Source organism: Brachyistius frenatus, unplaced genomic scaffold, assembly GCF_029030835.1.
Source record: "Brachyistius frenatus isolate BFR_SWC_R1_liver_20210118 unplaced genomic scaffold, ASM2903083v1 Contig_95, whole genome shotgun sequence".
In the NCBI taxonomy this organism is placed as follows: domain Eukaryota; kingdom Metazoa; phylum Chordata; class Actinopteri; family Embiotocidae; genus Brachyistius; species Brachyistius frenatus.
The window spans coordinates 300,730-325,994 of NW_027210694.1; the positions used below are offsets into that span (position 1 = coordinate 300,730).

At 43.4% G+C, this 25,265-nt stretch overlaps 1 protein-coding gene across 1 annotated transcript; it reads right to left on the minus strand.

Annotated features, from left to right (window-relative positions):
- Positions 1-1,589: 1,589 nt before the first annotated feature.
- Positions 1,590-25,061, minus strand: mical1 (microtubule associated monooxygenase, calponin and LIM domain containing 1). Its single transcript, XM_069710934.1, is given in 25 exon segments — positions 1,590-2,594; positions 4,767-4,840; positions 4,938-5,031; positions 5,635-5,728; positions 6,827-6,940; positions 7,045-7,172; positions 7,310-8,066; positions 8,720-8,787; positions 9,573-9,810; positions 9,967-10,029; positions 10,402-10,508; positions 11,807-11,997; positions 12,245-12,392; positions 13,324-13,402; positions 13,819-13,945; positions 14,593-14,708; positions 15,530-15,787; positions 16,011-16,111; positions 17,568-17,723; positions 17,907-18,002; positions 18,256-18,381; positions 18,922-19,129; positions 19,909-20,199; positions 24,199-24,280; positions 24,901-25,061. Coding segments are annotated over 23 exon segments (3,795 nt in total). The 5' UTR covers positions 20,167-20,199; positions 24,199-24,280; positions 24,901-25,061; the 3' UTR covers positions 1,590-2,400.
- Positions 25,062-25,265: the final 204 nt, after the last annotated feature.

Sequence of the window (25,265 nt, forward strand, 5' to 3'; positions counted from 1 at the left end):
ATGAAGTCGCTGCTCGTCATCGTGCCACGTCACGTCCGCAGACATCGATCAACTCATCAAGCGACGGCGGTTTAGGATCCGTTGCAGTCGACGGGATTAAACTAATCGGAAGAAGCAGCTGCTCGCTTGTTTTATATAATCCGGTCCGTCGGTGGAAAAGTGAAACTTCTCGCACCTGAAGAGGAGTCACAGGAGGCACTTGTCATCATCTTCAGAGAAACAATCCAGTATAAATAATCTGGATTTCAGTCCCGTTAAAACAAAAACAACCAAAAAAGGTTATTTTGGTGCTTTCGCTGTTACGCAAGTCGCTTCGGTCGCTGCTAAACGCGTTCGTTGCTCACATAACCCGAGATTAAAGTCAAATTAGAGCTCATGAAACTACCGACCGACGTGCGACATCTGAACGTAACCAAGGTTACAGAAAGTAATTATCGAAGTTTATTCTATATATATATATATACACATACATATATATATATATACATATGTATACATATATACATACATATATACACGTATATATATACATACATATATACATACATACATACATACATACATATACATACATATATACACACACACACACACACCTATACATATATATGTATGTATGTATGTATAAGACAGGGCTGCAGTTATTCACCTTCATGCTTAAATTCAGAACATCTGTCCTCCTGCATCCGTCTTCATATTAGATTATGAGGTCTGAGAAATATTCATATTTGTAAAATATTTGTCCCGTTTCCGGGGTTAAAAATCCCTGAAACACTTTTCTATTTGGCTGCTTCGTCGGTGCCGACAGGCTCCATGTAATTTCATATTCTCCAGGATTTCCTCTTTAAATGTGGCTGCTTGACATGAAATGTGATTCTTCTACGTGAAATTATTTTCCTACCAAGATTGACAGCTCATGTCGACATTCAGGTGTTGTTTAAGCTTCTTTTTTGTTGTTGTTGGACTCTTTAATGACATCATCTCATTCCTTTTCTGTGATTTAATGGCATACGAGTGGACAGTTAGCCCTCCGTAGTACAGTTTCTATGTTGATTATTGGCACCTGTCATTAAAATGAACAGAAACAGCGAATCAAATTGCTTATTAACAAACATTTTATGATTTCCACTTTTTCTTCAGTAGAGGAGCTCGACACTTCCTCCACCTCTGATAATCTGAGACGTCCCCACCCCCTCCCTCCTCCCTCTCCGGTGTTTCACACAGTTTACTTTCAATGTAGCGGCAGAGTACGCCCCCCAGAGGTCAGACGCCAGAACAGCAGCGTGCTCTTCTGTTTTATATAACTACAGTATTTACAGCAGCTCCTCAGAGAAACTACAACTCCCACAAACATCAAAGTGCATGATCTTTATTTGATATACTGTGAAGTGGCGTCCAGGTGGCACAAAAAATGGCAGCAGGACAATGAATATATAAGGCTTCCTTTCTTTTTTCGACTAACGACAAACTGCTCTTTGTCTGGTTTGCGTCCATTCAGCCAAAACATGAATGGGGAACACCTGCAGATGATAAATAGATGAAACCAGTCTGTTTTGACCCCCCCTCCCAACCCACCCTCCCATCACGTGATCATATGATACACCACCGCATTAAAAAAAAAACAATAATAAAAAAAAAACGGAGCAGCCGGCTGTCGAAAAGGCCATCAGTGAAAACGGTTAACTCTTTGATCCGAGAGGACCGAACGATCCGCCCCCGAGATTAACGTGCGATCAGGAGAGGACGCGGTGACCAGCGGGAAGTGCTACAAAAACTCAATAACGTTGAGAAATGATAAAATGATTAATCATTCTAATAGTTTAAATTCCTTTTTTTTTTTTTTTTTTTTTTAAACCTCTGTCATATTTATACTCAGTATACAAATACTAAAGATAGATATACGTATTATGCGTGTACCCATGATGACACAAGTAAAATCAACATCAAACTATTTCCCGGCAACACGTCCGTCCCGTTGTTTTTCCAGGCTAAGATCTATCGCTAAAGCTCCGAACCCGAGCGGGTGTCCCGGCGCCGTGATTTTAAAATCCCGACTTTCCGACACTAAACCGGGGCCGAGTCCCGACGCCGATCATCTGTAGTGTGGCGGCCCGTTCGATAAAAGCGCAGCACACGCCAAAGATAGTTTTTCACGTGCGGTCACGTTGCGGGCCGAGGCTCGAGTCAAAGGCCTCCGGGGCTTATGTCGCCCTCTAGAGGCCGATATCCAACATCCGGTCTCCTGAAACCCGCCGGAGGTGCGTCACCTTTCCACAACGAGGCCGTATCGCCTTTGGCTTTTGCAAAAAAAAAAAAAAAAAAAAGTTTCCAGGTTTTCTGAATGTCTTAAAAAAAAAAAAAAAAGAAGAAGCAAGTTTTTTGTTTTGTTTTTTTAAAGCCTTACGCCCAGTGAACCTGAGATCCCGCCTTGGAGTGACGCTTGGCCTCCATGATGGAGAAGGCCTCCTGCTCCTCGCTCATCTCCTTCAGCCTCTTCTCATCCAGGAAGGACACCAGAGAGTCCCTCATGTCCACCACCTCGATCATCTGCTGCAGGACGCGCTCCTCCTCGGCCTGCTGCTCCGTGGTCTTGTCTGTCAGATAAAAAAAAAACACGCATGTACACGTCAAATCATATATACCTGTGTACACACAGCGTGTCGAGTCTACATTTTAGACTCAAGACAAACCGACCGTCTTGTACAAGATTTGTTTTTGCAGATATGAAGCCTTTTTCTTTTAATGTGCCTTTGACACACGGGAAAAAAACAACTGAAAACAACAAAGAACGAAAAACATTAAAAGAAATTCCAGAAAAAAAAAGTTACATGAAGCTTGGAAGCTCCGCCCACTTTTTGTTTTGTTTTAAGTGAGGTCATGTGATTGGTTGATCTCCCTCTTCATCAGCATTCTTATTTTTTGTTTTATTGAATATATTAATATATTTTAGCACTCCAGATTTGCCCCTCGTGTACGAAAGGTGCTCGTTTGCTTTTCAGACGAGTCCTGGTGGGAAAGTTTCCCAGTATTGTTTGTTTTTACTCGTCAGGAATTCATCTCCTTCACGGCATCAAAAACTCCCGTCAGCGAGTCTCCAAAAGACTCCCGAAGGTTTAACTCTACTTTTTGAACATTTGAAAAAGGAGAAAGTTCACATTTATAGTCATGTTAACGTCTGCCTTAGTACTCGATCGTTTTTATACTGGCCACAAAGAATTCGCAGGGCAAATTCAATTTAACAGAAAGACAAGAATTCAGTCCTTTTTATGTGGAAAAATACATTTCATCCAAATCTAATATATTTGAATGTAATAGCAGACGGATTGAATTCAATTAGGCAAAAAAAAAAATTAAAAAAAATCCCTGTTTAAACAAAAATTGTCACACGGAGGACATTTTAAATTTGGAAATTATTCACTGGATTTGACGAACTCGACATTAAAATGTTTTCTTGCGCAGCAAAATGTGGATTAAAATTGCTTCAAAGTCGAGTCTCTTTTTGGACAAAAGAAACCAGCAGAGCGGCGACGAACGCTTCCAACGTACAGCGCCGTCGTTTCAGGGATGGATTACTCAGAGAAGCACTAAAAACTGCTCAAGTCTCCGAAGGCTGCAGGAGCTTCGTGTGTTTTTTTTGTTGAGGAAGCTGAACTACAAAATATATAATAAATCATTTCATCATGCGGCATGAACAAAACTAGACGAAAGTTGAAACATTTGAACACGAAATGGTCAAGGGATCTTGTTAAAATGACAAAACATGTAGTCAAATCGTGGATAATTTTGTCCCAGGAATCCTTCCTCTGAACTTTGAAGTTGGCAGATAGAAAAACATCCGGGAGGAAAACAGGCTGCGTGAATTTAAGTTGAGTAGAAATCCCATTTTCTTCGGTGTTGTCCTCATTACGATGAGTTAAGATTATCTATGTTAAAGGAAATGTCTTGTTGAAATGTTTTGGTGCAACCGATGACGACAGAATGGAATTCTTGTTTAGTTTTAATACTTAGAAGTCGGCGACTTCTCTTTCTAAAGCTCGAAAATGGAAAAGAAATTCGTCCAAATATGGTCACTTCCTGCTCTAAACCTGCTCCGAGCTGGCAAAGAACTGGAGGCTTCATGACGGCCGTTCAACAAACCGACGGGTGACGTCACCGCTGGTTGCCGCTTGGGTGCCAAGTATCAGTTTGTTACTGGCCACATAAAAGAAGCTTATTCAGCTGGTTTGGGTGGAGCTCAGCTATGTGAAGAAACATGACACTTTTTTTTGTCAAAGAAGCTCTCAGAGGAAAAAATAGATGCTGATTTAGAGTCATTTGGAAACTTGTGTTGTTCCTCTGCTTCCGTTTCTTCTTCTAAACAACGTTGTCTTGTGACTTTGCCTGGATTGAGCAGAAGATTTGTCCGATTCAGTAAATAAAGATGAATCAAATTCACTGTGAAATGGATTCGAGGGAGGTCGTTAGCGCGACGACATCGACGCTGCAAAACACGGCCGGCGAATAAAATTATATCAAATTTGTTTACTTCCATAAACAAAAGGACAACTGGGGCCGATGTAAAAAAAAAAAAAAAAAAAAAAAAATTGCAGAAAACGTACTGAATGCAGAATTAGGGTGACAACAAAGAAAAGAAAAAAAGGCATCGATGATCTCATTAGTGGAGCAAACGAAGGCCCCGAGCTCGCCTTCGGTTCGACACAACCGGCGCTCGTTTTGTAGGTCGGCTCGATCCGTTTAAACCACGTCCAAACCTCGCCGTTACCCACCGTTCAGCTCCATGAACTTCCGGAGCTCCAACTCCAGCGTGCTCTGCTTGTCTTCCAGCTCCAGCTGTCGAAACCTGAGAGAAGAGAACAAAACATCAGCCGAGTCACGTTGACAGCGTCACGAGGACGTTTGACTGGGGGGGGGGGGGGTGGACGGGGTGTCACACTTACGCCACCATGAGGTCGGACTCCTCGGTAACCAGCGCGTTCTTCTCGTGGACGAGCTGGATCCAGTGTTCGATGGCGTCGGGAGAACCGCTGCTGCCTGCAGGACGGAAACAAAAATTTAAAAAAAAGGAAGAGTTAGGGTGTCTCGTACATGACGGGGGGGAGGGGGAGGGAGTAAAAGAGGATGACATGTTGGAAAGTCTAAATAAAGTGGTGGGGAAGAAGATTTATTTACTGCATCTGACACGACATCCACGTGAGTGAGTGTCTGGTGAATCCTAGAAAGCTGCTGTCCATGAATTCAGCCGACTTACGGAATTAAAGCGTTTATTCTCGTTAATAAACATTTGATTTCCTATTTTTCTGGTCTAAAAGACAAACTGGTGCGTTTACGTGCATGTAAAAATGTTTTTGTTTTTTTAAAAATAAATAAAATGGATATTTTTGTGGATCTTCCTCTTAATTTTCTTTTACAGGGAGATTAAAGACTTTGTTTACTGTAAACGACTTTAATCGCGTCTTCTTTGAGCAAGAAACAACTTTTTATTCACATGGAAGCAGAAACTTTCTGTGAAAATCAGTTGAAATGAGTCCAGTCATAAAGAATAAGGAAGTTTTCCATAAAAAAACAAAACTTCAGAAAACTGAGAACAATGAGCTTTAAGAAACACCAGGCGTGACGTTGACGTTCGGTTCTTACCGGCCTCTCCTCGCAGCGTTCGCTCCAGCACCACGCCTTTGTCCTCCAGGTCCTTGAAGGTCACCTCGATCTCCTCCAGTCGTCTCTGGATGGACTGAAAAGTTGGATAAAAACATTAAAATTTGAAATCACGATAATGAAATCCAACCACAGACTGTATATAAAAGTTGGACGTAGCTTCGGGCTCCGAAAAAAAGAGACCGACGCTGAAGCGCCTTAAGCTGTAATACCGCCGAGTGCCACTAGAGGTCGGCTCCAAAAAGCCTCCAGGTCCATAGACGCCCATTCAACTTCTCTCATGAAATTCTCAGTCAATAAAGTTTCCTGTATGTCATTCGCTGCATTCACTCTTCCAGATTCGTTTTCTGGAGGTCCATCTGAAAATAATCCGTCATTAATTAGAAAATAAACTTAAAAAAAAAAAAAAACGTGTTTTTAGGGAGGGGCGTGTCTGTTTGATTGACAGGCCCGTGGCGCAGTCAGGTTACAGCTATCGGTGGGCGGGACGTTGTATCGCCGTGTTTCCGATCAGATCGAGTCAGATCCACCGCTCGCTATTTTATTTACCAAACAGGAGAGATCTGCTGTCTCAAATTCACGGCATAAATTTGCATGGAAAAACAATGCAGTAAATTGCTATCGAATTTTTTGTTCTTATTGTTCTTTTTTTTAAAAATATTATTGTGCTAAACTGGAATTTAGGAACTGAATTTCATTCCTTTGATGTCTGGGATGACAATAAAAACCTCCTTAAAACTTTAATACGCCTGATTATTCTGTGCAGCTCCAAATTCTTCTTGTTTTTAACATTTTATCAAACATTTTCTCACAAACACGCAGCTGTTGCAAGTAACTCACGGTTCACTATCCTCAGTCGCGTTTTTAAAAAATGCTACAAATCTTATTATCAGCTACGAGACGGCCTGAAAACCGAGCGGTTAAAATAGTAGAACGGGGAGTTGTTGCTATGGCGACGCAACAGCATCTCGTCTTGCTGTTTTGGCGTCAAATTCCCAGGTGTTTGGAACGTAGTTGCAAATTTTAAATCTTAATCTGGATAATAACTATAAATGATGAACAGATATCCTTGAAAACCAAAGAAAATTCAAATTAAAACAATTAATTCAGTTCACCGTTTCTTTAAGTTGGAGAAGCTGCTGACCAGTAAAATGAGGAGTTTTGAAACACCGACCTGAGCTTTGCGCAGTCGCTGCAGTTCGCTCATCTTGGCTCTTCGCTTCAACGTCCTCATCTTCATCAACTCCACCCTCTCCACCTCGGCGGGGTCCGACGGCGCCGTCTGAAACTGAAGGTAAAGAGACGACGTCGTCGTCGTCGTGAGCGCGCTGCTGAAAACGTAGCGGCCGGTCGATCGTGTGAAATAAAAAAAAAACAACAACATCATCTCACTTTCTCGTCAAACAAGTCGCCGTCGTCCTGTTCGAACATCTCGTCTTCCTCGTCTTCCTCGTCGTCGTCGTCGTCGTCCCCGTCGACTCCCTCCTCCGAGGCGCTGTGGACGTGTCTGAAAGTTGTTTCTGGGGCACGAAGAGAAAGAAAAAAAAAATTGTATAATGATAAACTCAGGAAACACTTTTCCCCCCCGCCCGCAACCCTTTTTTTTTTTTTTTTTTTTTTCCTCCTTCATCCAGGATCAAAGAGAGATTCAGCTCACCGACTCTCCCCGGATGATTAACGAGGACGCTGAGCCGGGCGTCTCTGCTGATCCTCGGGGACGACAGGTTCCAGGGCGAGAACTTGGATCGCACCCGGGTCTGCCCGCTCGGCATCTCTTTCCTCCTGAAGCAGCGCCGGTTCCTCTTCTCCCGGAAGTAGCTGGCGGTGCTGCCGCTCCAGTAGCCCTCCTCCTCCTGCCCGTCCAGCCCCTCCGGCTTGGAGGGGCCGCCGGCGTTGGCGGAGGAAGAGGAGCAGGAGGAGGAGCCGCCGTGGGTCTCCGAGTCCGAGTCGGCGCTCAAACTCTGCAGGTTCACCAGCTGGTTTTTCTCCTCGTCGGTTAACTGGAGCTTCCGCAGCGACTGTTTGGGACGGGAGTCCGGTCCCGGTTTGGAGACGTCTTTACATCCCTCCGGAGCGGACGGGTTGGACAGTTGGAGCGTGCGCGGTTTTGCTACCGGAGGGGAGGGCTGAGAGGTGGGCGTGGTCTGCTGAGAGAGGCGCGGCTTTGGGACGGGACCCGCCCCCTCCTTGGCGGGTGGTGCTGCCGCCGCGCTTTCAGCCGGAGGATCTGAGGGAGTTTGGGAGGCTCGCTGCTCCTCGGGCTCCTCTTTGGATTCGTGTAAAAGCCGGTCGTGTTCGTGAGACGACGGACCGTCCAGCGTGTGCTCGAGCTCCTCGTCGGACGGAGACAGCGTGTAGTCGTCGCTGGAAAGTCCGTTCTCCCCGTTGGCTTCTTGGTCGTTTCCTCTGCTGACCTAAGGAGAGAAAAATGTATTGATTTCATATGGAAATCCACAGACTACATACACACGTTAAAACAGACCTTTAAGGCCTGATTGAAAGGTTTGTGTGTAAAAGAGTGAAAACACCAACAAAAAAACGTCCAGGCTGATCGACTAACGACGTGCGGCGAAGACTGCGTCTTTCAAATGTGACATTTAACACACCGTGTCCATTTCATGCGTTTGGCTGAATCCACATGCAAGTTTCTACTTGAACCTGCAAAATTCTGGGAGGGGAAATTATCATTATACATATATTAATATTCTTATCATCATATGGCAATTTTTATTTTATTTTTCGCCTAACATCTCGCCATGTTCTCTGAATCTCATCGACTGATCTGGATCTCGCAGATAATCTCCCAAACAGTCTTTCTTGTTGTTATATTCTTGTTTGTGAACAGCAGGAAGTGACCATATTTGGAAACCCAACGCTACTACGTCCCGCCCACCAAACTTTCAGAATAAACGCCCTTTTCATTTTGAGATCTTAGCAAATCGGGCCCGTTAGATGTGTTGCTGTCGATCGAGTCAGCGCCGCTGCCACCGATGATGCAACAGAAGATTGTGTAACGTTCACGAGGATCCAACATGGAGTCTTGCATCTGTTCGGTTCAGTGACCCACCTCGCAAGATGCCTCGGCACCGCTCGCCAGCTGCAGCTCGTCGCCGTGCAGCTCGCAGTAAAATCTCCCTGTGGGGAACGTCGGGGGTTAAAAAACAAAAACAAAGACAATAACAGGAGTTGACAAATGAATGTTGACGTGCTTAAGGATGAAGAAAAAAAAAAAAAAAAAAAAAAAGCTGCTGTTTTTCTTACATTATTAATCATCTTTCAGTCATGACTGAGACCTCATTTAAAAAGGGCATCCAGGCACAAATTATTAATTGTGACAAATAAATAAATGGCATTCACTTAAAGAAGGACAACCTTATCCTGGTTTTACTACAGGCTGTTGAAACCAGAAATACAACTTTATACTCAATAATACAACATCAAACAAACAAAGAGGCTGCTGAAGAAAATTTGCTTTTCTTTTTTTGTACATAATGCTTTATTATTATTTTTAATTAAATACATCCCCTTAACAATTCCTGCCCTCCATCTGACCTCTCCCCCCACACACACACTGCAAATATTTAGGTCAATACTCCAATTTTATTTTATTTTTATTTATTTTAATATAATTTTTCGTCATCACTGTTAATTCCTATTATCGGTATTATTATCACCAGTCTTTGCCCCGTTTCCTCTGTCATGACCAGAAAAGCCAATTTTCTTTATTATTATTATTATATCATCAATTCGATTTATTTTAATTTACCCACCTGTTTGTCATTACTTATTGACTTAAATTCAGTCAAATTAGTTACTTCTTTTCCCTCCTTTCTTTTAGTTATAACTGCATGTTTGCGTTGTACTAAATTCACCAAATTAGAATAAATAATAATAATAATTAGAATAATAATTTTGCTCACCCGTGTTCTGGTCGAAGGTGTATCCTCCGTGTCGGAGCGTGATGCCGCACCGCTGGCAGGTGAAGCAGCTGCGATGGAAGAACTTCCCCTCGGCGCTGATGCGCTCCAGCGCGTAAACCCTCCGACCGCAGAAGTAGCACTCCTCGCTGGTCGTCATCGCCGCGGCGACGGCAGCGCCGGGCTCGGGAGCGAGAGGAGGCACGGGGCCGAGTTCGGGCGACGCGGGAGACACCGGCGTCTGATTTGAGGGGAAAAGGGTCGGGAGGCGGAGTCAGCGTGGACGAGGCAACTGATGACTTTTTTATTTATTTATTTATCTTTTTTTTTTTTTTTTTTTAATCTGAATTGATAAGTGATGAAGAATTAGAGCGCGATCGGCCGCATGAAAACTCACACTGTCCTCATCTCCCATCCTCGGGTCTATTTCTGCGCCTCGTTTCTCAGCTGTCAGCTTCTCCTGCGGGGACGTAAGAAAAAAAAAAAAACATCACAGGAACCCGTGCTTACAAAACCTGATCTTAAAAAAAACAATCACCATAATAAAGTGTCAACCCCCCTCCTCCCCCCTCTCCTCCCTCCTTTGAAATAACATCTAACGTGTAGCCGTGACAGAGAAGGAGCACCAGACAAAACAAGTGAGTCAGATAAATAACATGGGAAAACACAGACCTCGAAACTCCCCCCCCCCCACCACCACCACCACCTCCTCCCCAACGCCGCCGCCAGAGTGAACTCCAGCCAACCAGCCGGCGCGTTTTAAAATACCTCCCTTATCAAACGCTTCTTCCGTGCTGTGTAAACAGTGAAGTGGCGGGCGCGGTGGGCGTACCTTGCGTCTTTGCAGAGAGTTGTGCTTCAGCTTGTTCAGGAAGAGGACAGCTGACTGTGTCTGGGAGAGAGTCGGAGGCTTGGACGACGGCAGGAAGGCTGCAGGTTCTGTTGCCAGCAGGGAAAAAAAAATGTGGACACACACACACACAAATCAGTTTTTCCTCACTGTCAGACAAGATTGCTAATCTACAGACACCTGCATGTTCTGGTTGACCTACTTGCAGCTCTTCCCAAAGCTGCTTTATGGCACCTTTGTTTTGTTTTTCATAATCTTCAACCTATTATCTTGCATTTTCCATCTGACACATAAACAATCTCCTTTTTGCACTTGGATTTTTTTTTTTTTTTTTTTTCCTGTAGCATCGCAGCAGCAGCGGTTTTAATTTTAACTTGTCTTAATATGAAAAACTCCTCAGCGCTTCCTTTTTTTTTTTTTGCACTCCCACTTCCCTTTCATCATTCAGATGAGGTTACCCGGAGATTGACAGCTCCCTCCTGCCTTTCGCATCAAGTCGACGGATCCCGGAGCAGAGAGAGAGCATCGCGCACACACACACACACACACACACACACACACACACACACACACACACACACACACACACACACACACACACACACACACACGGCCGGAGCGTTCATCACACCCACTTTTCAGCTCCATTCAACCGCCTCCCCGACCGCTGGGCTCTCACATTTTTTTTTTTTTAATTTTAAATTTTTTTTTTTACACTGCATGAACTCCTCCTCATGCTAAAATAAAAAAAAAAATTAAAAACTATGGAGGGTGGTTGGGGGTTAGAAAAAGAAATACCTCTGCTCGGAGAAGAAGAAAAAAAAAAAAAAAAAAAAAAAAAAAAAAAAAGCCAAATCCTCCGTCGGTGCAGGAACAGCTGCTCCCCTGCAGCTCCCGTCAGACCCCCCCGACAACCCGGCTGCTCGCCGTTTGCTGCTGCTGCCGTCGCCGCTGCTGCTGCTGGGCTGGCTCAGCGCAAGAGAGCAGCACAACCAGTAGAGGCTGGCTCTGAGCGCAGCACTTTACCACTTAAGGCCCAATGAATTGTGGGTAACGGGCTCTTAAAGAGACAGCGGCGGATCCCATCGCCTCCTCGAGCGTCTTCCAGTGGGAGGAAACCTGACCCTTTTTTTTTTTTTTTTGAGGTGATGCTAATGCCTTGCAGTTGTCTAAGCAACCGGGTTATGTAACATTAATGCTGCTAATAGATATCTTAGGAAATATAATCAGATTAAAAAGAAACCAAAAAAAACAAAACACTATAATGACAAATGATGAAAACGTTCAGTGTAAATTTTTTTTTTTTTTGTGGGGGGGGGGGGTAAATTTGACCTTGTGTGACTTTTTGTTTTGTTTTGTTTTACCCATAAAAACATCAAACTTTTACCTTTTGCCTGCACAGTGAACGCGTCCTGGATCTGGGTGAGGTAGAGGACCATGGACAACTTGTCTATCTGGCCCCTGTTGGCGAGGTCGCCGGGAGACATGACCGGCGGGATGCCCAGCTCCTTCTCCAGGACGCCGAAGGCCAGCTGGTTGTTGTGAACGCTACCGGACTCCTCCAGAGCAGACATGTCACTTTGACAGAAAAAAAAAAAACAAAACAGCATTTTCACAGCTAATATCACCAGCTTTTTTTTATTTATTTATTTTTTTTTCCTTCCTGTTTGGTTTCGTAATGGATTTTATAACTGGGTCAAACGAACACGTTTTTTTTTTAAAAATTGTTTTTATCCACTACGTCGTTACACAGCATCCTGCAGTGAATCGTTAATGTCAGATGATATAAAAAAAATAAAACCAAAAAAAACCCTGAGAGACTCACATGAGCTGAGGCCTGAAGCGGTGGATCAGAGCGCACAGAGCCAGGCCGGACGTCCAGGACTGGGTGAAATCCTTCACGTTCACGTTCTCGTAACCCGCCGTTTGTTTCTGACACCACTTCAGCAACTCTTCGAAACCACGGACCGAATCTGAGATTTCACATAACAACAACATCTGATATGCAAGCGGGGAAAAGTTTTTTTTTTTTTTTTTTTTTAAATCGGTTTAAAAAGCTCAAAACGGAATAAAAACGCTGCGTAGAAACACCTCAGTCAAGAAGATTCACGATTCATAAGCCGATCAAAACAATGAAGCCGATTCATTTCTGGCTGTTATGTCGGCTCCGTGTTGACCTAAAAAGAACCGGCAGCTTCTGAGCTGAACTGGACCACAGCTGATATGAAACTTTAAGATCTTCTCATTTATGATCGCACACTATCGTCACTAAAAAACAAGAACAAAAAGCCTCCTTGTGTTCGCTGCTTCGTTAAAAACAGCATCTACAGACGTCCACTCATGGAGCATATTTTCAACTTCCATAAAAACTGATATTGAAGCTTTTTATCCATTTATTTTTTTTTTTAAAGAAAAATCTACATTAGAACTTCAAAAACTTCCAAACTGTCTTAATTTCAATGTCATCTCGACCGCAGAAGAATCTGCAGAAATATTTCTGGTTCTTTGAGCAAACATTTTTAAGAGGAAATCTCATCTTGTTAGCAGTCAAACGGGTCGAACGTTGAACCGTCTGAGTTTGATCATTTGCTAAGTAGCATTAAACACACAAAAAAAACAAAAAAAAGGATTGAAATGTCCTTTTTTTTTTTTTTTTTTTAAATCTGACACACAACCAGACGACGGTTCATTTTTTCCACTGGAAGCCGCAGATGTCTAATGAATGCGTCGGCGCATGTAAACACCAGATTGTGTTGGATCGCGTCACACGTAAACAGCTGACCCGCGTTCAACCCGCAGCTGCTGTCGGGCCACGAAAGCGGTTCTCCCCGGTTTCCGCTGAACAACGCTGTGAAAGTGGAAGTTTAAGATGATACCAAACACGGTTGCGGAGGAGCTGCTGACCTTGACGCATGTGAGACCAGCGGTCCTTCTGCTTCCTGCTCGACGCGTGGGGCTTATCGACGTCGTACAGGTGCTGCACCTACGAAGAGTGACGGGTAGATTAGTCTCTATATATATATATATATATATATATATATTTATATGTATATATTCAAAAATAACTAAATAAATCAACCGTTAAAACAGAGTTCAGCCCACAGAGATCATACAAAGGTCATATAAAGGTCACGTTTAATGTAATCAAAGCAGTTTTTTTTTTTTTTTTTTTTACTATTAGCCATTCAAGAACAATATTGTTATCATATTGAGGAGAAATCACTATTTAGGGCTCACAACTTATAAATATGAACAGTTTCCATCTTGATGTCAACGTGTTTTTCAGCAGAGTATTTATTCCCACTGGTTAACGCTGCTTCACTGCTTCGACCCGACATGCGTGACGGTTAAAGAGACTCGATGCGTGTTGGGTAAACGGAGGGTAACGGCGCCCCGGACCTGGTTGGGCTGGATGGAGGACAGGTTCACTCTCCGGTACCGCGTTTTGGGGTCGATGCTGTAGCCGGCGTAGTTTTTGCTGGTGTTCTCCGGCGTGGTTTGGGACAGGAGCTGGTACATGCTCTCTCTGCGGAGAAGTTAAAAGCAGATCGGATCAAATCCCATCATCGCCCTCACTCCGTTTCCTAGGAGACCTCTCGACAATCAAACCAAACAAAAACAAACAGCAGGAAACTCCTCGCGGCCCGAAACTAAAATCGGCAAGAAAACTATCCTCGTGGACTGGAAATCAAAGAACAGGCTGGAAAAACCCTCCTGATAGATTAATAACAAATTTCATCCTCCATTAAAAATTATGCAACAGAACCTCAGTCGGTCAGTTCGCTCATCTCTCATTCAGAAGAGAGAAATTAAATAAATGAAGATTGAATCGGCGGGTAAATCTCGACTTCCCGTCAAACGCCAGAAAGCTCGTTTTATTCCCGTCACACGGAGGAATCACGCTGCAATAATTTCTTATGCTTATGCAATCAAAACAACGATCCGTCACGGTAATTATCGCGGGATGGGTGGTGCTCCTGCTGATAATGAGACCCGCAGGCATGCTGATGAGTTCCAGCAATATATCCATCCATCAAATGTTGTTTTTAAAGCATTTAAATTCTCATTTCAGTTTTCCTGAGACCAACTATTACGCTAATAATACAAGCTGTAGTTTTTTTGTTTGTTTGTTGTTGTTTTGTTTTTTTGCTGGATGCGAGCAAAGCAGCTTACCGCTCCGCCAGGACCTTGAGATGCGAGACGCCCATGCCCCAACTCCTCACCATCCACGCCGTGTCCATAGAGGCGAGGAACCCGCGAGCTATTCCCGTACCCAGAGGCCAGAAAGGCTGCGGAGAACGACGCACGAGGAAGTCATTTTAAATGTCATAATCTGGCGGTCAGCGGTGATTGTCACATTCAGAAGCACGTTTCGCTCATAAAAAAAAAAAAAAATACGTATATAGAAAGCCATACTCGTTTAGAGAAAAAACGTTTTGGTGTCATCGTGACTACGAATCTGCAGAAATCTACTATCTTTCATTAGCTTTGAGCTGACATGCTAAAATGCTAAAAACACAAAGTCAGTTTAAGACGAGCTGAGCAGCATTAAACACCAAACAAAGCTAAAGCTGAAGGAAATTTGCTCCGTTTTTTTGTGGGGTTTTTTGGGAACAAAATATGACATGACGTAAAAATTTTAAATAAAATGTATTGGCTAAATTTGATGTGAATTTATTAAGAAAATTTTAAGACATTTCACTAAAAAAACAAAACAAAAAAAATGTTAATTTTACAGTGCAGCTCTGGTGCGTTCATGAGCAACTGGGGAAGTTCAAACGTTCTGACCTCAGAGTGAGAATATACAGTTCAAGGCCTGTCAATCAAGGACTGTCACACAAAGACAGAGGGAGGTTTTGAGATCTCGGTAAACACTCAACCAGGAAGTGAGACGTTACTCGATGGTAACTTTCCCAATTAATAGAAAAAAAAATAAATCTTTACTTATTTCACTGTCTGGGTAAAATTTTATGCGTGCGCAACATTTTGTTTTAATATCTTGAGATATTTCATCGAGTAAGTGAACGTTTAACCTGCTCGTAATGCCGCAAGGTGACGGATACGTCCTCTGGGGGGCCGGGAAAGTAAGTATGTATAAAACCAAAATTACCTCCACCAGGCAGTCGCCAACAAGACCCAGCAACAACTTCTTCCCCCGCCTCTCCCGGACCAGCGAGGCGTTCTCCGCCCGGTGCATGCAGGTGAAGTCGAACGCGGCCACGTCCGGCTGGCCGGCGTGGTTCCGGGCGAACTGGAGGTCGGGCAGTTTGCCGCCGGTGGAGAAGGAGGCGGCGTCGTGGGCGTAGCGGCACAAGGCCTCGTGGTCCACGTTGGCGGCAGCCAGCAGCTGCTCCGCATCGCCGTGGTCCTGCAGAGACAGAGAACGGGTCTGATATTCGGTTTTTGCTGCATAAGCACAAAAAGGGAGGCTGAAGAGGAAAAAAAGAGACGAGGCGATTGACAGCTTTGTCTCCTCGCACTGCTGCACCTGCACGGCTCTTTTCATCCATCTCGGTTTGCTTCTTTTTGTTTCTTCAGCCGGTGCCAGGAGGAATCACAGTTTTCCTCGGCAATGGATGTGTTGTTCTCACCTGTTTAATGACCCCCTTCTTCAGTAAGCTCTTCTTCTTGGCAGTCATGACAAAGTAGTGGGTGTCGTCTTTGTAGTAGACAATATTCTCCAGATCGATACCTGGAATGGGAAATGGAGAGAGAGAGAGGCCATTAGGACAGTTTGACTTTTTCCGAATGCAAATTAGAAAAAAAAGAAAGAAAAGTCAAATTCACAATTTTCCCAACTGTCTTTCTTTTTCTATTTTTTTTTACAGCTGCTTATCGTTTGTTGCTTCTCCCGACAGTTTCCCCTCGCTTGCGTAGTTTCTTTGCAGATGTCTCCGGCCATGAAGCTGCGTGTCTCTGCTCTTGTGATTGTCGCCCTACACCAACAGTTCATAGCTTAAAAAATAAATTAAAAAAATCTAGATGTAAAAAAATAATAATAAATAAATAAGGATCAGGGAGGGGAGTTGTGTGTGTGTGTGTGTGTGTGTGTGTGTGTGGTGATATGAGCGTATGTATATGCACAGTGAGGTGCATTAGATGATACAGATCTTTTAGTAAATATGAATTTTTCTCTTCAGTTATTACCAAATGTTCAAACTAAATATTTATTTGGTATACACAGTGTAGCTGCCAGAAAGACCATTACAAGGCGATGGTTTTCGAGCCTGGACGCTTCCATCTATGGAAGATTGGTGTGATAATATTTATGAAAGGTTTTTGCAATGGAAAATCACTTTCTCCCCGAGGCTTCAAGAAAAACAAATTCAAGGAAATATGGGAGAAGTAGAAAGTATATATTTCCTCAAAAAGCTTTCATGTGTGAAAGCACAAGTATGTACCTGTAAGAATGCATGAATATATGTGTATACATGAATATTAGTGTATATATTTATCTTCTTTTCCTTAAAAAAAAAAAAAAAAAAAACATGTTGCATTTTAGTTCTTATTTCACTGTAAATAGTTAAAAAAAAAAAAAAAAAAAAAAAAGTGATGATGACTGAAAAATGGAGTAGTTATGTGACTCTAAATAAAGAATCTAAAAATAAAAAAATGAACGGGCGTGATCAGAAGACACAACTGTAAAGGTCATGAGTCTAACTCCTGTCAAGTTGCATCAAAATGAAAGTACAATAGGTGCCGAGCGGGTCAGAGAGGAAGGGCGGATTTCACCACAGTTAACGGCGACGGGAAATAAACTGATGATCGGAGCGCAGCTTAACACCTCCGTCCACACTTCACACTGAGCCCGACCCGGCAAGTGCGAAACATTCATTTCATGCCTTGAGGGTTTTAGTTCAGCGAAAGGGGAGGAGGAAAAAAAAAAAAACGCTCGTGTTGTTATTAGACAAACGTTACGGTTCAGGGACTCCACTTCATAATTCACAATCTCACGTTGTGCAAACCGAGAAAAACGAGTTAATCTGATGCAACCCGACTTCCTTTTTTTTTTTTTTTTTTTTTTTTTTTTGTGCACTTTAATTTTTAAACGTTAAGACTAAAATAGAGAGCAGACAGCTGCTCCGCTGTAATGCGATGTCCTCTTCCGTGCAGTTGAACGCGACAGAAGCATCACATGGACTCCTAACCCTTCTCAGTGAGCAGGTCCTGGAAGAACTTCTGGTTATAGATGCGGGCTACACCGCTGATCTCTGCCGCTTCGACCTCAGCTGCTGTGTTTCTGTTGATGAAGTTGGCCGTGATGCCGATAGCCAGTTTTCCTCTCAGCTCCTTGTGCTTAAAGCCTGTAAGAAGAAAAAAAAAAAAAGAAGAAGAAAGAAAAAGAGGAAACTGGGTTGATGGCAGTTCACTGTTTTTACAAAAAAAAAAAAAACCTGCTGGATACGTTTTTGTTCAGAGACTACCAGTAACTCGCAAAATCGGGTCGCGCCCTCTTATTGCGACAGCGATTCGAGCGTTCGTCTCACCGTCGGGGACGAACCTGCCTCCTCCGGCCGAGATGAAGACGTCGAACTGGAAGTTCGCGGCGGGATGAGACCGAGGCTGCAGCTTGGCCGTCCAACCTAACAAACCAAAAGACATCAGGCTAAAGAAGTGGCATTCACGTTCAACTGGGCTTTGCGTCCCAGAATTTTGTCCCCTCGGGGTCAGACCGTCAACATCGAGGTGACGTTCTGCAGGAAAAAAAAAACCTTTGTTGCAAAGAAACCCGACACTTGGGGTTTTCCAAAATGACAATCACAGCATGTTGAAAATGTGTGCAAGTTTCTCCCCGGCAACGAGACAACCGGCACCCCCCCCCCCTCCCACCCCTACCTCATTAAATGCGAGTACCGTTTTCTCCCGAGGGCTCGATCAGACCCTGGAACTCCACTCCGGTGTGAACCTCCACCCCGAGGAGAAGACACACTTTCAGCAGAACCAACTGCAGCTGACGGATGCCTGAAAGCACACGTGCATGCGTGTCATTGGAAATGTGTTTGCGTGTTTGTGTCACGCATGCGAGTCAGTCACGCAAACATAAAGTTAACGGGAGGCGGGGTTAGAAACTGAAGATCATTTACGTTCATTATTAATAGGTCAATTCTTTTTTGGAGTTATTAAAATGAGTTGCATTTTGTTTGGTTTTGGCAGGATGAATTCAAAGATATAAATATATAAATTAGACGAAAGCAGGAGACCTGGCATCCGGAGAAGCCATTTTACTTGATAAAACCATTAGCATCAATCAATTATTTAACAAGTTGCTCATTCCAGTCACGTATAAAATGTGACAAATCCTAGGAGAGGCCATTAGCGAGCGTATTTCAGTTCAACGGTTGAAAACGTCTGTCTGGAACTTAATGAAATGCAACAAATCACCTCCGTACTATTTGACGTGGTCCTCTAAAGGCTCCGGTTAATGCATTTAAGTTTATTTAATTTTTTGGTATTTCTCAGTCAAAGCGTTTTCACGTTCTCGTGATAAGCGTCGCGACTCACTGACGTGATCCAGAGAGCCGGTGCAGAATTTGCCGTAGAACTTTTTGGCCCCGAGCCCGCGGAGGTCGGCGATGGTGAAGGGCCACAGGTGGAGGACGTTGTTCCTGGAGAAGCTGTCTCTCTTCTCCAACACCACCACCCGAGCCCCCAGCAGGGACAGCTCGATGGCCGTCCTCAGCCCGCACGGACCGGCGCCCAACACCAGACACTGAGAGAGGGTACACATCAAATCGGTATAAAGCCATGTGATGGATTTGAGCTGCTATAAAAAAAAAAATACTTTTTAAAATATTTTTTTTTTTAATTCAACTCCAAACATCCCAAAACAATTCTGCATGATGGAGCGAGCAAAACAGTCTCGTCACAGTCGACTATTACAGCAGAAATAAATGATTTGACTTAAATTATAAAATTACAACAAAGGTTTTTAGACTTCAGCTGCCGTCAATTTGTACCGATATGTATTAGATCTAAATATGATAAGAATATAATAGATATAGATATAGTGTGGTTGTTTAGCAGCAGGAAAAAAAAAACATAATGCGGTGCATTTTAAACGATAAAATCATTTACACACCTGAACAAAAATGAAGTGAATGAAAGTGATTTCACAGAAAAAGGTCAGTTTCATTCACGATGAAGAAACACGACTGAAGATCCTCTGATACTTTGATTTTGACTATTCTTTTTTTTTTTATATAAACGTGACCACTACATCCATCCATCCCTCCAGCTTTGTGAAAATGGCCCTTTAATAAAGAGCTTCAACAGGCGAAGAAAAGAAAAAAACGTTTTCCTTTCCGAGAAAACAATCTCACCGTACGCTCCATTTACTGGATGAGAAACCCTTAAACTAAAATTAAAATATAAATAGTTAAAAAAAAAAAAAAAAAATCGAGCGACTTGATTCAAATCTCCCCGTCCACGATAATTAGAAACTTGAAAGGGAACAACAGACGCGATCAAGGCATCTCCGGTTGTCGGTACCTTGTTTTTGGTGCAGGCTTTTCCTTGCTGGTAGTCCGCGTGAGACGCCCTCTTGTCCAGCTTGGCCCACAGGGCTTTGGCCTTCCAGTAGTTCAGCCTCTCCTTTAACTTGGCGCAGAAGCCCCCGAAGTCCTCGGGGTCGACGGCCAGCTGCCGGCACAGCTCGGCGAAGTGCGTCTTCACGTCCCTGCAACTCTGCGCCTGGACGAAGAGGTCGAACGTGGCGTGGGACGGGTTGACGGGCCCCTGGCTCGCCATGGTTCGAGGCTGACGGGGAGGTCTGGCGGTTAACTGAGGAAGCGAGAGGTTATTAGCACTTCCGACCTGGAAATAATGAAGCCGTTGGGGGGGGGGGGGTTACCGTAAAGGATCAAAGGGTTACCAAGTCCTCGTTGCTTTTGGTGTTTGCATTTATAGAGGCGGTCAAAGTCCTTTAAATCTCCTACCTACTGTGCGGTGAGAAGTCCCTTCCTCATGATGACCTAATTATAGTCCCGAGTGTTTAAACGCCGAGGGCTTCGTGTCACCTGGTGGGTTGAGTCACTACTTACTTCCTCTACGTGGTTTATGTGGCGTCTATCTGGCCTCTGTCTGTCTTTTTTTATTCTTCTTTTTTTTTTTTTTAAACCGCTCCGCACTAAACTGCCCACCCACAGCTGATGTGTCATCCTCACACGCCGCCTCAGGACGTCAGCCTATCCTTCGTTTCGGTACGAGACTGCAGTTTAATGGAGACATATGGCAAAAAAAACAACAACAAAAAAAAGAAAACACGAGGGGAGGATTTAAGTTTTTCCACATGTTCGGACTGGAATAATAAAAACTACAAAGTTTCTGGGTTGAAATGAATAAGAATCACGCAATTTACATTTATTTTCATTATTAATTAATTGATTAATGCTGGTTTACATCACCATCTTCTTTAAATCTCTTGCTTTAGTAGACCAACAGACACATTTCATTTTAATTTTACCGAAATATGACAAAAAAAATAAAAAATCCGCTCTCACATTTTCTCACAACCGTCTTGAAAGAAATTGCTTTTAAAATGAACTGATCATTATAATACTCACAAATTCATTCCTGTCAATCAACTGATCCGTTAAAGCGACTCCTGGTAAATCTGTTTCCATTTCTTATCCAATCATATTCACAGACATCCCTCTTTCGGCCAATCACCTGTCAATATTTCCTTGCTGCTGTCAAGTTTGGTTACATTAGGGATGTCAGCAAGTACGCAACGAATTTGACAATGACCGAGGATGGTAGCCGAATAAAAGAAATATAGTCAGACCAACGACTGTATATAAAAGTGGACGTAGCTTTAAAGTCTCAAAAAACCAGGCCTAAGTGACTTAAAGCTGCAATACCACCGAGCGCCACCAGAGGTCGGCTCCTAAAAGCCTCCATAGACTCCCATTCAAATTCTCTCATGAAATTCGAAGTCAATAAACTTTTTCCACCAGTTATCTCGGTGTGGTTAGCTAAAGCCGCTCCTTCTTATCCGTTATCTGGAGGTCCATCTGACAATAAACACGCCAATAATTATAAAATAAGCTTAGAAAAGCTGTGTTTTTGGGGGCGTGTCTGTTTGACTGACAGGTCCTTGGTGCAGTCAGGTTACGGCTATTGGCGGTCGGGACGTAGTTTCGCCAGGTTTCCAATTAGATGGAGTCAGATCCACCGCTCGCTCCTCGCCCCCAGCTCATCCAAATATGGTCACTTCCTGCTCCAAACTAGCAAAGATGGCGCCGGACAAAATCCGAACTTAAGGCTTCGTTACGGCCGTTCAACAAACCAACGGGGGACGTCGCCGCTTGGCTGCGTAACAATTTGTTATCGCTCACACAAAAGAAGCTTACTCAGCTGGTTTGGGTGGAGCTCAGCTATGTTAATAAATGTTACTAACCATGAGCAGCTCTCGTCACTTTCATTTTTTTCAAAGCAGCTCCGTATCTAAAGTTAGTCGAGATTCCTGCTCTAAACTACGCGTTAAAACAAAATCTGTAACAACTTATTTTCAGTGTTTAATTGCCCCAGACACAACATACGTTTTTTTTTTGTAAAACGGCAGATGGTGGACATTATTGGAAATACTGGGTTCTGGACTGACCTTTTATTGTCAACGTTTACCGAAGGCGGTTCGCAGCACGTTTAATCCTGAAAGTCAACGTCACGCTCGAACGGCAAAAAGCAGCTTTCGCCGCATTTCAACAGCCCCCCGGCGAGCGCGCACACAATCCGGCGGTAAGCGAGAGGTACGTCTCGCGGAGGCTGACGTTTCCTGTAACGACCGCCAACGCATCATCACTTCCTGATGACAACATTTCTGCTCCTTCTGCTGCGACTCCTGCAGCCTCTGCAGTCCACCTGAGACGCAGAGGATATAATTACATCCAGAGAACCGCTGCAGCGTGCAGGACTCGGCCTGCTCGTGCACGTCAGCGTGATTGCGAGCGGCGTTTTAAGTCCTGCGTTCCTGCGTTCTGGCCTGAAGCGGTTTAGTGGAAAAAAAACAAAACAAAAATGAATGTCACAACGATGCAGCCTCTTGAACAAACATGACAAGGAGCTATAAACCATCACCGCACTTCCCGTTTCTTGCCGTCCTGCGTGATATCGGCGGAAAAGTAGCAGAGCACGTTTGCGCATTCGTGTTTTGATGCTGTGCAACTTTTCTTCGATTTATATTTCAATAAAAACCGACTTGGCTCGACAACATTTTCTCAAGGAAAGTACTTAAGTGAATGTTTGAGGCACTTTACTTCAGTATTTCCATTAGATGCTACTTTCTGCTCTGAAAGCTTCAATTGCTTGTTCATTCAATTTTAGAAGTGTAAAATCCTCATGTAACGTGATCCCAGAACAAAATATCACACGACAAGGAAACAAATAAGAAATCATGAATATTAAAAGAGACTAAATGTTTAGTAGCTTGACTTAGGTGACCTTTAACCCCTCTCTAACTACAAGATTTGTCCAAAAAGGTACGTTTAAGCTTTGGATAGTAATGGATGAGATAATATGCCGTTAAAATACAACACACTGTTAAATATTAAACCGCTGCTTTCCCGCCTGTTTTCACGTCTTTTCAACATCTGAGTTTTGTCACATTTCAGATGTTTGTTCATTTTTAACAGCTCCAAGAAAACATTGATATTTTTTTTTTTCCCCCTCTACACTTCTCACGTGGTTTCATTTCAATAAATGTCCAAATGATCCAATGAAAGTCTAGAAACTGAAAATAGATTCGTTGGATCAGGACTTCTCTCCCAGTTAATCATCTCTCATTTATCTGCTGTCCCTGTCGATGTAAAACTGGTTATAAAGTACTAAACAGAAACATGCTGACACACATTGATTATGATGTTATACATCAGTCGAGTTGATGCTTTAACTGTATTTTGCTGCTAATACTTCAGTAAAGGATCTAAACGCCTCTTCAATCACTGGTTTTACGCGGCGGCTTCAAATTGAAAAGAATGAAAATAATGCAGCTTTGATGCAGCCAATATTCCTAAAAAGCTGCCAGAGGCGATTCAAACTTGAGATTTCTTTTGAAGGTTAATTATAGCCAAGAATCCTTTACTTCCATCCCCGCTGCCTTTTTCCTTCTCTAGTCATTAATTGCCGTGTGGACAACGAGCAGAGCAAAGGGAACAAACGAGCCTCCTGACATGCAGATAAGCAGAGATACCTTTGGTCTGAAACGATTCATGTTTATATTAAGACTGAAGGTGAACGTCTCTGAACGGGCCACAAAGCGAGACGGCGCTCTAATGAAGTGCGAGGTGGACTGTGAAGACGAGACGAGCCGTCAAAAAACTAAAAATAACTCAAGACGATCGGTCTTTTTTATCTTAACTCTCGGGGAGGCTGCCGTTTAAATACTCTGTGCTACATTTCCTGTTTCAGCTTTTAAAAGACGTGCACAAACACACGCAAGGCAATTTAGGTAAGAGGACGGTCGTGCTGAATACAGTGTCATCTGTGGCAAAGGTCAACACACACACACACACACACACACACACACACACACACACACACACACACACACACACACACACACACACACACACAGTGTCCTCCTCCTCATCATCATCATCTGACTCATATTAAGCAATAAGACAAGTTTAAGCAGGAATGCTGTAGATGGGATGAAACAGAAACTACCAGGATTAAAATGTGAATTGACCTTATTTTTTTTTTTCAGCCAGCGGATTGGATTGGATTGGATTGGCTTGGATTGGCTTGGATTGGATTGAAGTGGATTGAAGTGGATTGACCCACCTTATTACATGTGTAAGCTCTGCGCAGAGTGTCTGGCAAATCCGTGTGTATCTGGACGCTGGATCAAAGTCTGATCTCCAGCCTGGCAGGGTTTTTGGAAAAGGACATAGAGAGAGAAAAGGAAACCAAAAAAAACAACAACAAAAAAAAAGAGATGTCATTTCCTGAACTTATCAGGCTCTCAAAGGAAAAAAAAACAAAAAACAACCTTGCACCCTTTTGCAAACATATCCTTGTACATTTTAAGAGCTCTCGTTGATGGGAAGCGGATAAAAGAACAGGAAGGTGTGGCGTTGATCTGCTTTGCCAAAAGGCAGATTACAAGCACAACATGTTAACAGGAGCTGGCAGACAGTTTTAAAGGAACACTGTGAGGCTGCATACAAAAAAACACACACAGCAGTATAGATAGATAGATAGATAGATAGATAGATAGATAGATAGATAGATAGATAGATAGATAGATAGATAGATAGATAAACATTCATTCAAGGTCTTTTTTTTGGTTTTTTTACAGTGGAGGTGATAAACTCAATGTCACCACATAACGAAGCTACAAAAAAAAAAAAGCCTCTTGACAAAACTTGAAACACCAACATGACAAAAGGAGAGACCCCACGCGCTGAGGAAAACAAAAGGCACGAGAGTCTAAAATCTGTCCTGACAAGTCAAACACGAGCACTGAAGTTAGGGTTGCATTACCAGCACGAACGAAGTGGAAAGCAGGTTCCGGTGAAACTGTACTCCCGCGTGTCGTTTCCATATGTGTGTGCTTCTTCTTGTTTTCCTCTTCCTTTGTTTCCAGGTAAATATCCCCGAGACGGCTCACCTGCGCCTCGCGCCCAACATTGTGCACTGCCGGCGCCTCTTCCGGGACCTTCTGGTAGAACCTACCGACTCAGCGTGCGCGAGCGCTACGGCACGTGACGAGCCAGCAGGTGGGGAGGGGGGGGGGGGTATTGTTATCCTGAGGGCATCATGGGGTAGAGGGGGGGGGGTATCTGAACAGTGAATATTAATGATATTAATGGACACATCTGCTCTTTAAATATAATTAAAAAAAAAAA